We start from the raw sequence: 15,434 nt of genomic DNA on the forward strand, positions 1-15,434 counted from the left end.
ACACACACACACACACACACACACACACACATATATATATATATATTTTTTTTTTTTTTTTTTTTTAACTATGCCTGTACCTTTGCAGACTTCAGGCCCCTATCACTGTTCCCACCTTACGGCCTTTTATTAACTTTATAAAGGGCAGTTTCAACGCCCCAGAAACGGTACAGAGGGATTGGACAACATTGGGTTCTTAAATAAAAGTGTCATAGAGAGGGACATGTGGACAGAGGTACTGGGGACCTGAGTCACTCTAAGAATGGCAAGTCCCCCGGCCCAGCCGCCTAGCTAAAGCACGACCTCACCCCCTCAAGCTGCCAGGCAGCGCGGCCCCTGACGTCACCCCTCTGCGCCCTGCCGCTAAGGCGCTTCCGGCCGCGAGCCCCTGATGGGCGGGGCGGAATGGCGCACGGGAAGCCGCGCGCCGGAAGTGTCCCGGGCTGCGCGGAAGTTGCGGGGGCGGGGCGTGGAGGCGATGGGGGGCGGCGGCGGCGGCCGGCGATGAGCGGCGGGAGCGCGTGAGCGAGCCGGGCGGGCGAGGCTGGGGGGCCCCGGAGCGCGAGCCGCAGGGCGGAGGGCGGGGGCGCGAGCGCGGCGGGCTGTGGCGGCGAGGCGGCAGCCGAGAAGATGGCGGACGGCGACAGCGGCAGTGAGCGCGGCGGCGGCGGGCCCGGCGGCTTCCAGCCCGCGTCCCGCGGCGGTGGCGAGCAGGAGACGCAGGAGCTGGCCTCGAAGCGGCTAGACATCCAGAACAAGCGCTTCTACCTAGACGTGAAGCAGAACGCCAAGGGCCGCTTCCTCAAGATCGCCGAGGTGGGCGCCGGCGGTTCCAAGAGCCGCCTCACGCTGTCCATGGCAGTAGCCGCCGAGTTCCGCGACTCGCTGGGCGACTTCATCGAGCACTACGCGCAGCTGGGCCCCAGCAGCCCCGAGCAGCTGGCGGCGGGCGCAGAGGAGGGCGGCGGGCCGCGGCGCGCGCTTAAGAGCGAGTTTCTGGTGCGCGAGAACCGCAAGTACTACCTGGACCTTAAGGAAAACCAGCGCGGCCGCTTCCTGCGCATCCGCCAGACGGTCAACCGCGGCGGCGGCGGCTTTGGCGCGGGTCCCGGGCCCGGCGGCCTGCAGAGCGGCCAGACCATCGCGTTACCCGCGCAGGGCCTCATCGAGTTCCGCGACGCTCTGGCCAAGCTCATCGACGACTATGGAGGCGAGGACGACGAGCTGGCCGGCGGCCCGGGAGGCGGCGCCGGGGGTCCCGGGGGCGGCCTGTACGGGGAGCTCCCGGAGGGCACCTCTATCACAGTAGACTCCAAGCGCTTCTTCTTCGACGTGGGCTGCAACAAATACGGGGTGTTCCTGCGAGTGAGCGAGGTGAAGCCGTCCTACCGCAATGCCATCACCGTGCCCTTCAAAGCCTGGGGCAAGTTCGGAGGCGCCTTTTGCCGGTATGCGGATGAGATGAAAGAAATACAGGAGCGGCAGAGGGATAAGCTTTATGAGCGTCGTGGTGGGGGCAGCGGCGGCGGCGAAGAGTCCGAGGGTGAAGAGGTGGACGAGGATTGAAATGGGCAGCTTCCCCTACCGGCCTCCCCCACCCCATCATCAACCATACCTTGGCTGGAGAGTTCCCCTTCTTGCTCATCCCCAGTGAGCTAGTGGAGAGGGAGCAAGGGAGGCCCCAGAGGGAGAAAACAAACAAAAGATAATATAGTTAAGAGAAATAACCATAAGAGAACAGTCACGGACAATTAGAGAAAAGCAGTAAAGTTCCAAGGAACTGACAGCAACCTGCAAAGAGAGGACAACAGCATCTCCTCACCTGTGCAAAATAGCCTCAGCTTCTGTTGTTTCCCAACTGAGTTTCCAAATCCCATCGGGATAACCCTGGAGGGATAAATCTTCGCACATCTGGGCCAAGAAACACATCTGGGTTACCCAGATCCATTGATAACTGTTGGATTTGTGTTTTACCTGGGTAATCTGGTCCAAAAGATCTCTCCCGGCCTCACTGTTGCAGTCTCTATCCCTTCACCTCCATTGAAATCCACATTTTGAATCTAAGTCTTCGTGGAATCTTTGAGAAGACAGAGGCCTTTGCAGTTGCCGAATTCTGAGGGTACAGGTTCATGGAAAGGAATACAACTTCAATCATGGACGGGGCAAAAATGGTAATTCAAGAGGCCATTGGAGAATACAGAAACAAATTGGATCCATTTTTTTAAAAATGGTTTTGCTTGGAAGCTGGACCTAGGCCCATGTCTTTTCTTTGCAGAATTGTTTTCCAGGATGCAAATGGATTCAGATATCAATGCTTGAACTAGAATTCATTACTAAAATAGTTTTAAAGTTGGCAAACATTTTTCAAAGATAAAAGCAGTTTTACATTGGGGATTGCTGAGGTAGGCACAAGACAAAGTTGGGCATAAAGCACAAGGCAAACTGTTTGAGTGGATTGGTTGCTGCTCACTAAAGTTCTTCCCCTGATCTCTAAATACGGAGATCATTACCAAGAAATGGCTTAGGTATGAATAAGAGCCAAATCTCCACTGTGTGAGCCAGTGAATTATGGCTAATTCGGCTGTTACGGCCACTGGTTGGCTGGATTTTAAACCATAAAACTTGAAGATTACCTGCAAAAGGAACAGTGTGGCTATAAGCCTGAGCTTTAATGGAATATACATCCTCACGGAAAAGTTGGAAATAACCAAAACTGAAGTCTTAATTTACCTTCAGTTAATCTGTGGATTTGTTCAAATACTAAAGATCCTCAGGTCCAGAATTCCAGCATCATTTATTCTTTTAAAATAAATTTTTAAGAACTTGATCCATTGTATCAGTACCTCACAATCAAAGTTGGCAGATGATGGATGAATGATTCAAGCAGTGCACCCGGTGGAAGCTGAAATCCATCTGTGAATGGAACTGAAGTAAACGTGAACATGCTGACTATATCCTGGAAGCATTTTTATACCATCTTGAAATTTCAACAAACTGGCTTTTGCCAGTTTATCCAGCTGTCTTTCAAGAATAAAAGTTGGGGTTTTCAAGGATCGCCTCTTCTATATTTTAAATGGATTTTCAGTAGAAATGATTTTTACTAATCGAGTTAATCCCACCCCCATCAAAAGGTATTCCTAGAAGTGTCATAGACCTAGGTAACTTTGAATTGAATGGGAGCTAACCTTCTTTCCAAAGTTTTCAGGTATTGTTTGTGTGACACCTTCTCAACCAGGAGGCAAGTAACCCCACCTCCACAATCTTAGCATTTTTTTTAACTGCATGCCTGCCCTTTATTTGAGCTGCCTTTTTAATTTATTGCATATCCTTTTTATTATCTTATTTTGGTATTATTCAATCTATACAATCTTTTTGTATTTATTGGGAAATGAGTAATATACAAAAAGGTTTTCATGTATTTGTGGCTGAGAGGGTGGGAAATAATTATGTATATAAAATTAGGCTTTTTTAAAAAATAGACTGATGCAGAATATTGTTGATCTTAGATTTAAAAAAAAAAAAAAGTGGAAGAGCCACAAACATTGGTGCCCTTTTCAGACTATTTCTCTACTCTCATCATCCACAGTAGAATTTTTAAACAGATTTTTTTAAAGCTTTTCTTTTAAATTTTTCTCCGTTGCAAAGAATGTTTCCTAAATTGTATGGGAGCAATAGTATTTTTGATGTTTTAATGACATCTGTATACTTGTACTGTATTTTGTACTACAAGGCAGCTGTTTTCAATAATGTCCTGCTGTATTTACCTATGTGTTTTGAGTGTTTATTTCTTTGCTGCGGAGAACAAATTCCTAAATAGTTTTAGTAAAGGAGCTGAAAAGCTAGCATTAGGTTTGCAGAAACTGTTTAAGTTTCAAACTCTGAGGCAGCAATGAAAATTAAGGTTGCAGCTATTAGTTGATTGCTGTAACTTTTTCATTTTCAAACCATGTACAATTCCTGTATAGACCAACTTGTTTTCTTGCTTCAGTGGTGGTTCTGTTGCTCAACTGCAGTGAGCCAGTTCAATTTTGCAAAGGTGCAGTACCTCTCCTTTTCAAGGAGTTGGTTTATTCTTTTTTCTTTTTGTTTGGCTGAATTGCAGTAACTAGCCTTGCCTTTCTATTCTGTAGAAATGACAGGGTCTTCACAATCCTTCACCAGTGGCTACCAAGCTATAATTAGCTGAATAGAAAGAATGTGGAAGTGGTCTGAGGCATATAGAGTATATGCCAAGAACACTACCATATATGGCATCAGCTTTGGTTACCAGAGAAATTTTCTTAGTCATTAGACCATATAACAGTAATATATCATATGTAAATCTTTAGATGTCAATTTGAGAATCCTCCAAAAAAAGGAGCAAAGAATGCATAAGCTATGTGTTGGCAAAAGTAATTTATATTAAAACTTTGACCTGCCTATGTAAGATTAAGTGGTAAATGTCATAGTGGTGGGTTTTTAAGTCTTAACCAATCTCTAAGGTTTGTTCCTCCTGCAAGGGGTGGTTCATGGCCTCTCTTCCCACTGCAGGAAGATGCAGAAGGATGTGGATTAATTGTAGCGTTTCATTGATCCTCATTCCAATCACTAGGGACAATAGAAATCTGCAAAGCACAGAGATTCATTCATAAATATCAGCTTACTAAAGGAAATGGTCTTTGTTAATTCCAGTCAGATAATAGAATTGTACAGACTATGGGAAACAACCAGTTTTTTTGTTTTCTTTCTCAGCTGCTTCTGTGAACGATTTAGAGCTTGTTTTTTAAGTTTGGCAAACATCCCAGCTAATCAAAATAGTCATATTTTTGAGAAGTGGGGAATTAAAACCCCTTTTCAAATAATTGGTGGAAGGTTTGTTTCTCAAACTACCATAGTTACAGAGATGAGAAGTCAAATTTTAGGAAGAGAATGAAAAGAGCAAAAAATCTGTGAAGAGATCCTACTACTCTTTCTGGTTTCTATTGTCCCTATCTATCATTTCAGCAAGTGGAATGGTAGTTCTAGTCAGCAAATTTTTCAGTGCATATGCTGCACAAAACAATATGTAAATTTGTATGACACCAAAAATCAAAGTGAAAACCAAACCAAAAACCCAGACACCCTATGTAACTATTGGAGGCATGTAGGTGGTATAAACGACTGTAGCTGTGACACACATACGGCTACTTGTCACGTCACTTTCCATAATTATTTACTGCGAAATGATTGAGAGGCTTTTGGTGCAGGCAGCCATTAACCTCCTGCTTCCTTTGTTACCTCTGGATCACTTTGCAGTAAATTGCAGGTCTTTTAAGAGATTCAAGCTTCAGTTTTCTCAAAACAAAACAATTATCCTGTCTTATCTGAAAATAGCAGGGTTGTGGGCAAAAGAGGCTGGTTATAATAATGCCCTCATATTGAGTGGTCTATAAACGGCTGCACACTTCAGGCACTATAGTTACTGAAGATGCTTTGTTAAATGTGACCTTCACTGGCTTTACGGGGGTGTAGAATGTAATCTACACAAGGTGACTTTGTTTGCATCTATCTTGCTCTTGAGGTGGATGAAATTAAGGAGAAGCTGGAGTGTGTAAGCCATGCACATAAGTATTCTTCACTGTAAATTTTGTTTTCATTTTTAACCCAGTTATGGTACTTTGTCCAATGCACAACTGATCTCTCAGTAGATATTCATTTGAAAATAGTGTGGCCTTGATCAGTGAGAAGGGAAAGGAGAGAAGTGACTTTTTTGCTTATGTAAAAATGACTTGTTTGCTGAGAGTTGTCATTCTGCAGTACTCCTAGTCTAATGTTTGTGATCAGTGTCCTTTTTGATTTGGGGAAGTTAATGTTTTTGACCCTGAAGTTAATTCAATTGAGTTATCTTCTATTTTTAGGAAGTATCAGAATTGCTCTGATGAATAACAAAGTTGACTGCTTTGATGTTCAATCTCAGGTTTTAGAATATAGTGGTGTAAAATCCCACTATTATTAATTCTTAAAATAATTTTAATTTAGTACACCCTAAAAGTCACGTGCAAAAGGCCTGTTCAGAGAGCAGGGCCTCCATCTTTTTGCTCCTTTTCCACTTTGTACTTCACTTGAAAAAGTGTCAAGTGATTTTACATTGTATATTTCCATTTTAACCCTGACATATTTCTCAAAGATAAAGCACTTTTTGATCATGAAATACATAGAATCTTTGTGTGATGTGGATCATGGTTTCTCAGGCTCCCTTAGATAATCTGCTTATGAATATTGTTCTAACTCTGTAAGAAGAGTAGAAATCTTTGCTAATGTTAGAAAGTTTGTATTATTGATCCAGAATGCATTTTGCTAGTTTCCAATGGATGGGAGAGTAAACAATGCTGCATTCACAATTTAATATGTTACTTTCCCTTGAGCCTTAAGGTAACTTTCTTTTCTGTCAACAACAGCACTGAAGTTATAGTAAATGAATGAGATTATCAGTTTTCAGGGTTGGTTTTAGAGTACTGTAAATCAATTAGCTGTCTTCCTAAAGAGTTACAACTCCAATTCAGTATACTGGATTAATGGGTATGTGGGTGGGGCTGGGGCGGGGGTGGGGGGGAGATAGTTTGTAGAAAAGAAAAAAGAAAAAAAGAACCATTTACCTTAAGAAAATACAAAAAAGAAAAAAGTGCATGTCATGTGCTCCGTTTGAAATTCCAGATGTAAAGTGGAAGCGGCAAATTATAAGTTCATTTTTTCCCTGTTTTTAACTTAGAAAAACAAAGTCATTAATTTTCAAATATTAGCCCCCAGAAGTTTCAAGAGATAGTTGGACTCTTGAATAATGAGTTCTATTGATATATCTGACTTTGCTATTTAAAGTCATCTTTCCCAGCCCTCAGCCTTAGAACCTAGTTTCATTACTGATGGATTTAACAGACTCTTACTTGAACAAATGTGGTCCAATTGTCAGTACTGAAAGTTAGATTTGGAAAATGAAAAGATAATAAAATTGCATTGTGAAGACTTATTATTACCATAGTAATTCCCAATTAATATCTGTACCCCTGATCCAAGTAAGGCCTTTATGAATGTATTTTATATTTCCTAAAGAAATAGGGAATATGCCATCATTGTAATCACCTCTATTCACAATCTTTTACTTTCATTTGGAAATCTAACTCAAGCCTCTTAAATTAGACATTCCAGTTGGGATAGGTAGATCCATGTTAAAACAGCAACTGCCATATTGGTAGTTTCACTGCTCAGTACGACTTCTGATAGAGAGCAGAGCTTTATTAGAAGCTAAAACTTTATCATTTTTCTCCATATGATTCTAACAAACAGTTTGACAAAAGAGTATAAATGTACTTTTAAGTAACATGAGATTCTGAGTCTAGGAACAAATTTCAATTTCCCTTATATCTAATGTCCATTAACATGATTAAAGAGGACTAATTATACCTTTTTAGTATGATGAAACGTGGGCCCAGAGTATTGGAGAGAAAGCAATAGACCTATTCAGTGTCCACTACCATATTGCAGAAGGCACGAGTTTGTCTTTTTTCCCTGTCAATAACTCTTCAGTAGTTAACTCAAAATTGATTTAGACCATCTCTTATTTCTTAAAGGCAAAATATTTCATCCCCATTCTTAACCCTGTGTTGTAAGATTAAACTGGTTAGAAAAAAATCTTTATATTTGGAAGTAGAGTTGCAAGTGGTTTATTTCTTGCCTTTTGAAATTCTTTTTTTAGAGACGTAACTGCAGGGACAGTCCCAAGAAAATTGAAGAACTGGATTATATCACTGAACACATTTGTGTTGTAGGAATTTGGGAGTTTCATTTTGAACTGATAAGGTATTAGGCATAAACCCTTTTCTCCCAGCCCACATGTCACCCTGTATACAAAAGCTCTCTGGATTCCTAAAAGTCAATAGATTGGGCAAACTGACTTTAAATCAGTACGGGACATACTTAAAAGAGTCCATGGTTTTGCACATTTTGGTAGCAGACAAGTATATTTGACTTATTTTCAATGAATTGTCAATATTTGAACAGTAACTAAGATTGTCATTGTATTTGGACTTCTTTTTCTGAAGTTCTAGAACAATTATATTAGTAGGGATTTATTCTTCCTTTTGGGCCTTTGTGCAGATGTTTTTCCAAGATCATTTTTAAAAATCCATCTGTCTTCTGATAAATTTCCAGATAATACATTTTCCAGTCTATAGGAATCTTCACTGCCAATCATATCTACCAGTGACTTCCTTAGACTAGACTCTTCACTCCAAAGCTGGGACTGATGTCCTGCCAGTAGAGAATCTACAGAAATAATTTGAATGAATTAAAACCAAATCTTGATAGCAGGAGACAGCTTCCTGATGTAGATGTACAATTAGAGTTTAGGTTGGAAATTACTTTAAAAGGAGTTTTTTGGGATGTCTTCAATCTCTGTAAATACCCACATGCTTATGCATTGTAAACCAAGTGTGTCAATGTATGGATTTGTAGAACTGATTTCTGCTTCAAGAGAAGCTGCACCTTTAATTTTGTAAGGTTCCCTCTACCTGTAACCCTATAAATGTTTGTAAATAGAACACTAAAGTTTGTAGTGATAGGATCAATTTGGGAATATCTGCTGAGAGACCAAAAAGTTCATTTTTTTAAGTACCTTGGTTAAAGAGTAAAGATTATTCCTCTTATTTTTTAAAAGAAGAATGCACTTTAACAAACATAGAGCTGCATGGGCAATTCAAACAAATCTGTAAAGTGCAGTACCCATTCAGAAATCACACTTCCTGAAAACCGTACAAAAGCAGAGTCCAGACGGGCTGTTGATCTCACTGCCTGTAGGTTGAAGCTCAGATTCTGATCAATTTTGAGACGAGCAAGGCTGCTTCAAAAGAGCAATGTGAATACAGCCAGAAGCTTCAGACAGGTCTGTAAAATGGCGGGTCCGGTATTTACCACTAACTAGCAAAACTGACAGAAAAACTCATAGAGAAAAAACTTAAGAATCCTTCCTGCTGGTGTGCACTCCTTACAATAGACTTTTGCAAATGGAGTTTTACAGTCTATATTTAAAAAATTGTATGTTTGTAACAAATAAAGTATGCGGAAAAGTGAATGACAATCTTGTGCTGGTGTCTCTGATTTAAGGAGTTATATGGCAGTGGGGGAGGGAAATACCATCTCCCGGGCTCACAACTGGGTGTGGAATTCGAGTTCCCACTTGCAATGACTTGAAAATCATGGCACATTTCATCTGAACTATAGACAATTCTAGAACTTCTGGGTTCCCATAACCCTTTTCTGGTAAGCCATCTGTGGAGTAAATCAAAATTGCAATTAGTTTTATGCTTTGATCCATAACCCAGACAGACCACTTGCTTCCCCTAATTTTTTCCATCATTTATAATCGTTTGAAAGAAACTACTGTCCCTGATCTTCCTTCATCATTTATCAACATCATAACTGCTTAGGCCAATCTTATCTTGCCCTAATGTTAAATGAAAAATAAAATTACTGTGTCCATTGATCCTAGCCAGAGGTTCCCAAATTTTTGGTCTCGAGGACCTCTTGCCTTATCTATGGCCATACCACCCTGAACGCACCTGAACGCATCTGACCTCGGAAGCTAAGCAGGGTTGGGCCTGATTAGTAGTTGGATGGGAGAACCCCTTTCCACTTAAACTTACTACACTTGAGGAGTTTTTATCTTTCTGGGCTATATCTATAGGTACCTATTATATTAGAAATTGGAACATTTTCAAGACGAAAATAAAGCACACATTCCATCTGCTATCAAAGCAATGACGTCATCACATCATTTGACCTCTGGAAAACTCCACTGTAAACTTAGAATGAAAGTGAAAAAGGCAAATAATGATGTCATTAAGAAAGCAGTTTTGACCTCCTGGACTCCCTGAAAGAGTCTCAGGAAGCCCTGAGGAATTTTGGATCACCCTCTGGGAACCACTGAACTAGACTGGTACATAAATTATACCTTTCTGAAAATCAGGGATGGGTCTATATATAGCTTAATCTTTTAGTTGTCACGTTTTGTTTATATTACAAGCTCTTGCTATGAAATACTTTCCGCCTACACACACATACCTGTGATTGTCCAATTCTACGGTCTCTGGCAGTGGTTCTCAATGCTGGCTGCATACCACCTGGAGAGCTTTGAATACTGATGCCCAGACACCACAACCGCAGAGCAACTGTATCGCAATCGGTGACAAGGGGTTTTTGGTGGTGTTTTGCCCGCAGGTGATTCTAGTGTACAGTCAAGGATGAGAACTAGTGGCCTGTGGGATCTTAAGGTATAAAGAAGGGGAAAGGAATGAAGGCTTGAGAATCTCCACCAGAGGAAAACGAAGTTCAATATAACAGAACATTCCTTGAATGTATGTATGGCTTTCACCTTGTAACCACTGTGCCTGAATTACATACACTACCACATAAACTTCTAAGATATTATAACTAACCTTAGGAAAAGTATTGCCAGGCACAGTGGCTCACACCTGTAATCCCAGCACTCTGGGAGGCCAAGGCAGGAGGATTACTTGAGCTCAGGAGTTCAAGACCAGTCTGAGCAAGAGCAAGACTCCATCTCTACTAAAATAGAAAAATTAGCCAGCGTTGTGGCACACATCTGTAGTCCCAGCTACTCGGGAGGCGAAGGCAGAGGATTGCTTGAGCCCAGGAGTTTGAGGTTGCAGTGAGCTATGATGACACCACCGCCCTCTAGCCAGGGCCGACAGAGCAAGACTAGCTCAAAAATAAAAAAAAAAAGAAGTTTGCTTATGAAATCCTTGAGCATTGTTAGTAGTCCCCTCACTGGGAACATTTTGGGTTTTACTAGCACAGAGGATCCCTTAACATGGATCAGAGTTACCCTGGAGGGCTTATTAAAACACGGATTACTGAGTTTCTGATTAGCAGGTCTGGGGGTGGGAGAAAGAGGGGTGGGGGCTGAGAAGTTGCATTTCTAACAAATTCCAGGTAATGCTGATCCTACTGGTTTGAGGACACTACTTTGAGACTCACTGCAGAAATCACAGAAGTTCTGGGGAAAATTAGCCTAGTTGTTGCCAACTGACAGAGGTCTCCGGAAGTATTTGCCCTGATGAATTGGTGCTTCCATCCCCTGCCATGGCTGGCTCTGGTTCACTAGAAAGTCTGCAAGTGGTTTGAATTTTTTAGATTCATGTGAAATTTGTTACTACAAAAAATTAAGAATAGATGCAGCCAGGCTATAGCCTGAAGAGCTGTATTAGAGCCAATGCCTCAAGGAATAATAGGAATATTATTTTATAGTTTTAGTATTTTTTAATTTTATTTTATATTTTAGCTACCTTATTATTTTTTTGAGTTGGGGGCCTCACTATGTTGCCCAGGCTGGCCTTCAACTCCTGGGCTCAAGCAATCCTCCCACCTCAGGCTCCTGAGTAGCAAGTACTACAGGTTTGAGCCCCCACCCCAGGCTGGTTTTGGCATTTTTTAATGTTGTGAGTTAGGTTCTATCCTTGACTCTGTCCTAAACTAATAGGTAATTCTGGGCAAGTATCTTTCATACATAGAATTCCTTAAGGTCGCTGAAAAGTGTCCTTGAGGAGAAACCACTGAGACTTGGGAAAATGAGAGCCACCTGGTGGTCAGTACCGAATTTGTTTTTTTTTGGGGGGGGGGGGACAGGGTCTCTCTCAGCCTGTCTGTCACTCAAGCTGGAGTGCAATGGCACAATCATAGTTCACTGCAGACTCAAACTCCCGGGCTCAAGTGATCCTCCCGCCTCAGCCTCCCGAGTAGCTGAGAATACAGATGTGCACCACCACACCAGCTAATTTTTTAATTTTTTGTAGAGACGGGTCTCACTGTATTGCCCAGGCTGGTCTTGAGCTCCTGGTCTCAAGTGATCCTCCTGCCTCACCCTCCCAAAGTGCTGGGATTACAGGCATGAGCCACTATGCCTGGCCAGAAAAATTTTTATACAGTATCTTTTTAAATCTCAACAGTGTTAGGGGGCCATCATATTTATGCATATATTGATATATGTTGAAAAAATGTTGTATCAGCTCAATAGGCTAAACGATAAAGAATTTACATCAGGCACATTGATGGCTATTTCCTGAGGTATTTTCTGATATGCATGTCTTATTAAGCTGTGCCACAGGGCCCATAATTCTTATGTAAAGTAAATTGAAAAGTAATTTAATTCCTCCTTCTTTTAGGTCCCATTCAATCAGGCACAGGTAAATACATCTTCTCTAGTGGTAAAATGAAAACTCTTAGGCCTCTGGAGTTTAGAGAAAAACGTCTTCATTTCCTGACCTTCAATAAACAGAGCGTCGGCTGGTTGCATCCCATAGATCTGTCCCACTCTGTAAAGGTGCATACTCCCTTTCAGGTAAACAGCTTCCATTGAAAAATTAACGAGTCAGTAAATGAAGTGATTCTCTGCTAACAATTCACTGGGTGAAGGAGTACTGGGATCTACTTGGCCTTAGCTTTTGTGTTATGAGACTATTGCTAAGTTTAGGACAAAAAAATTTTTGGCTTTCTTGGTTTGTTATAGGATCTTCAGTGAGCCGTTTCTCTCCATATAAAAAAAGTTCCTGCCCCTACCTATATCTAGCTGATTCTGACCTTGAAGCTTTGGCTTGGAATTCAGAAAGAGCCTTTATATTCCTTTATTTTTATTGTTTCCTCACCTTCTGGTATAAATAATATAAAAAGAGAAAGCATGTTAGTTAGGTGCTCTAGCAGAATGGCAGAAAACAGACTTCTGGGGGAAGAAGAGCTATTGTCAGTGATGTGGAATGTTCTAGTCCAGCAGCTGCTGATTTTCTGGCAGTGAAAACCCAGCTGGTGACATCACTCAGGGAAGTGACTCATCAGGGCAGTGTGATCTCATTCATCTGCTCCTCATCTGACACTACGTGGTTTCTGCGGGGATTGCGAGCTCTCTTTTGGATGCAACTGCTGAACTCTGCCAAACCTTTGCCAGCTCCAGGTTATCTGTTTTGTGGGCAAGACTTAGGATAGAAACAAGTGCGCAGGGAATTCTTGGAGTTTTCATTGCAGTGTTTCTATACTATACCTACCATTTAGCCTTCAAAGTCCACATTTTAAGGGAGCCAGCAAGCTGCTCTCATGCACCTTCTAAGGGCCAGGCCTGACATCACTGATAGGGTGTGTTCCAGAGCAAAGCTGGAGGTAGCAGTCATTGTTCCGGTCATTAAGCCCAGCAGTGGGCTAGCACAGCCTTAGGATTAACACTATCCTTCCCAAGCTCCCACTGAGCCCACACCTGGTCTTCTCAGGATTCAGTAACCAGGAAATGCAATGTTCTGATAATAACTTTTAAATTAGGAGCACATTTAACCTATGCTCGGAACAAATCATTTGGTGCCCAGAAGGAGATACTCTTCCCTTGGTAAGTCAATAAATATTAATATATTACTGAGGAAGGTAATGTTCCAATTACAACTCTCCAGATGGATCCAGAAGAGTTGAGCTACTCTCCACTTCTGGCAACGTTTCAGTGCCCTATGCTAGAACCATTTGTGGCATTATAGACTTACTTATGGCTGAAAAGCAGCAACAGTTAAGAATATGAATATTGTGCCACGGCGGTTTCTGGATCCTTTATTTGGATCCTGGGGATTCTGAATACACAAAGGTAAAAGCAAATCATAAAAGTGTAAGAGATATGTACATACAATTCATAGAAAAAGAGATACAAAAGGTCCATAATTATACAGAAACACGTTCTGTCTCACTCATCATAAGATAAATACAAATTAAAACTGCACCAAGATGCTATTTCTCATTTATCAGATGAGAGAAAGAAAAAAAAAACCCCGCGTAGCCCAACAACAAACTCCATTGGTGATTCTGTGGGGAAATAGGCACTCTCCTGTGTTACTGTGGGAATTTACACTCCCCTGTGAAGGAATTTGGTGATCTCTAGCAAAATGATCTAAGAAGTTACCCTTTAATCCAGCAATCCCACTTCCAGGACTCCATCGGAAAGACATACTGGCAAAAATGTGTAAAGAACACGGCAGCTAGGCCCTTGATTATTTTGTTCCCTGTAGTGAAGGCCTGAAAAGCAAATTCTTACGGCCAAACACTTATTTTTATTATGTGTTGAACTATTGAACATCTGTGTTGAGCTATTATAAATACAGCAGGTCCTCAAACGATGTTGTTTTGTTCGAAGTCATTTTGTTATAATGATGAGAAAAAAATCGGTTCCTGCCAGGGGCCACTGTTTGTGTGGAGTTTGCATGTCTTCCCCACGTCTGTGTGGGTTTTTCTGGGTACTTGGTTCTCCTCCCATGTCCCAGAGATGTGCATGTTAGGTTCATTGGTGTGTCTACATGGTCCAGTCTGAGTAAGTGTGGGTGTGTGTGTGAGTGTGCCCTGTGATGGGATGGCGTCCCGTCCAGGGTTGGCTCCTACCTTGCGCCCTGAGCTGCCAGGATAGGGTCTGGCCACCTGCAACCTTAAACTGGAAGAAATGGGTTGGAAAATGAATGAATGAATGAATACAATTATTGTAAATTAAAAATTGGTAAAGAATATGATAATTATGCAAACACATGACAATAAATGATGAGGTACAAAATAGCTCAGCAAGTCTGCCATATTTGTGATCATTTTCGAACTTTGTGGTGGTAGGAGGTATTCCTTACAGTTTTTGCTTTATGAACATTTATTCCTTGATTTAACCCACCACCGTGACTGCCGTTACTCATTAATTCACCAAAAATGGAGTAAATAATTATCTTACTTGTTTTTATTAATCTTTCTTAAATATATATATATATTGCTCACATTTATTTTGATGTTTAATATTAGAATTGTTTGGGTCTATTTAGGAGTTTGGTGATGTTATCGTGACCAAAAATATGCTGTAGGAACTTAACTCTTGTTTATATCAATTAGCCTGTGAACCTAAAAAAAAAAAGATGCTAGAGAAAATTACCTCTAAATATATTGGGTTTACTCGGGAATAGAAATAAGGATTATAATCTAGAATGCATGAAATGGCAAGCCAACAGGGCATTCAGTGAGGGAAGGGTAAGGGGAGCTTTTGTTAGCAAAAAAGTGATTTACACGAGCTGCTCAGATATAGAGTTCATTGGTTCCAGAGGTTCAAAGCCAGGGTTGTTGTCAATTCACTGATGGAGAAGCTGTTACTGGGCAAGTGTTCTTTCAAGAACGTCTTAATTAAATTACTGCAGTGCTAAAGAATTTCTAGTGATAAACCCCTTATCAAAGCAGGAGATGGGCCGGGCATGGTGGCTCACGCCTGTAATCCTACCACTCTGGGAGGCCGAGACCGGCGGATCGTTTGAGCTCAGGAGTTCGAGACCAGCCTGAGCAAGAGCAAGACCCCGTCTCTACTAAAAATAGAAAGAAATTGGCCAAACAACTAAAAATAGAAAAAATTAGCTGGGCATGGT

General features: G+C 41.6%; 1 protein-coding gene across 1 annotated transcript; it reads left to right on the forward strand.

The window, feature by feature from the left end:
* Positions 1 to 592: 592 nt before the first annotated feature.
* On the forward strand, positions 593 to 3,053 carry PURB (purine-rich element binding protein B). Its single transcript, XM_012646976.1, has one exon. The coding sequence runs from the start codon at positions 631 to 633 to the stop codon at positions 1,564 to 1,566; it is 936 nt and encodes a 311-aa protein (XP_012502430.1). The 5' UTR covers positions 593 to 630; the 3' UTR covers positions 1,567 to 3,053.
* Positions 3,054 to 15,434: the final 12,381 nt, after the last annotated feature.

This window comes from Propithecus coquereli, unplaced genomic scaffold, assembly GCF_000956105.1.
Source record: "Propithecus coquereli isolate 6110/MARCELLA unplaced genomic scaffold, Pcoq_1.0 Scaffold252, whole genome shotgun sequence".
Lineage (NCBI taxonomy): Eukaryota > Metazoa > Chordata > Mammalia > Primates > Indriidae > Propithecus > Propithecus coquereli.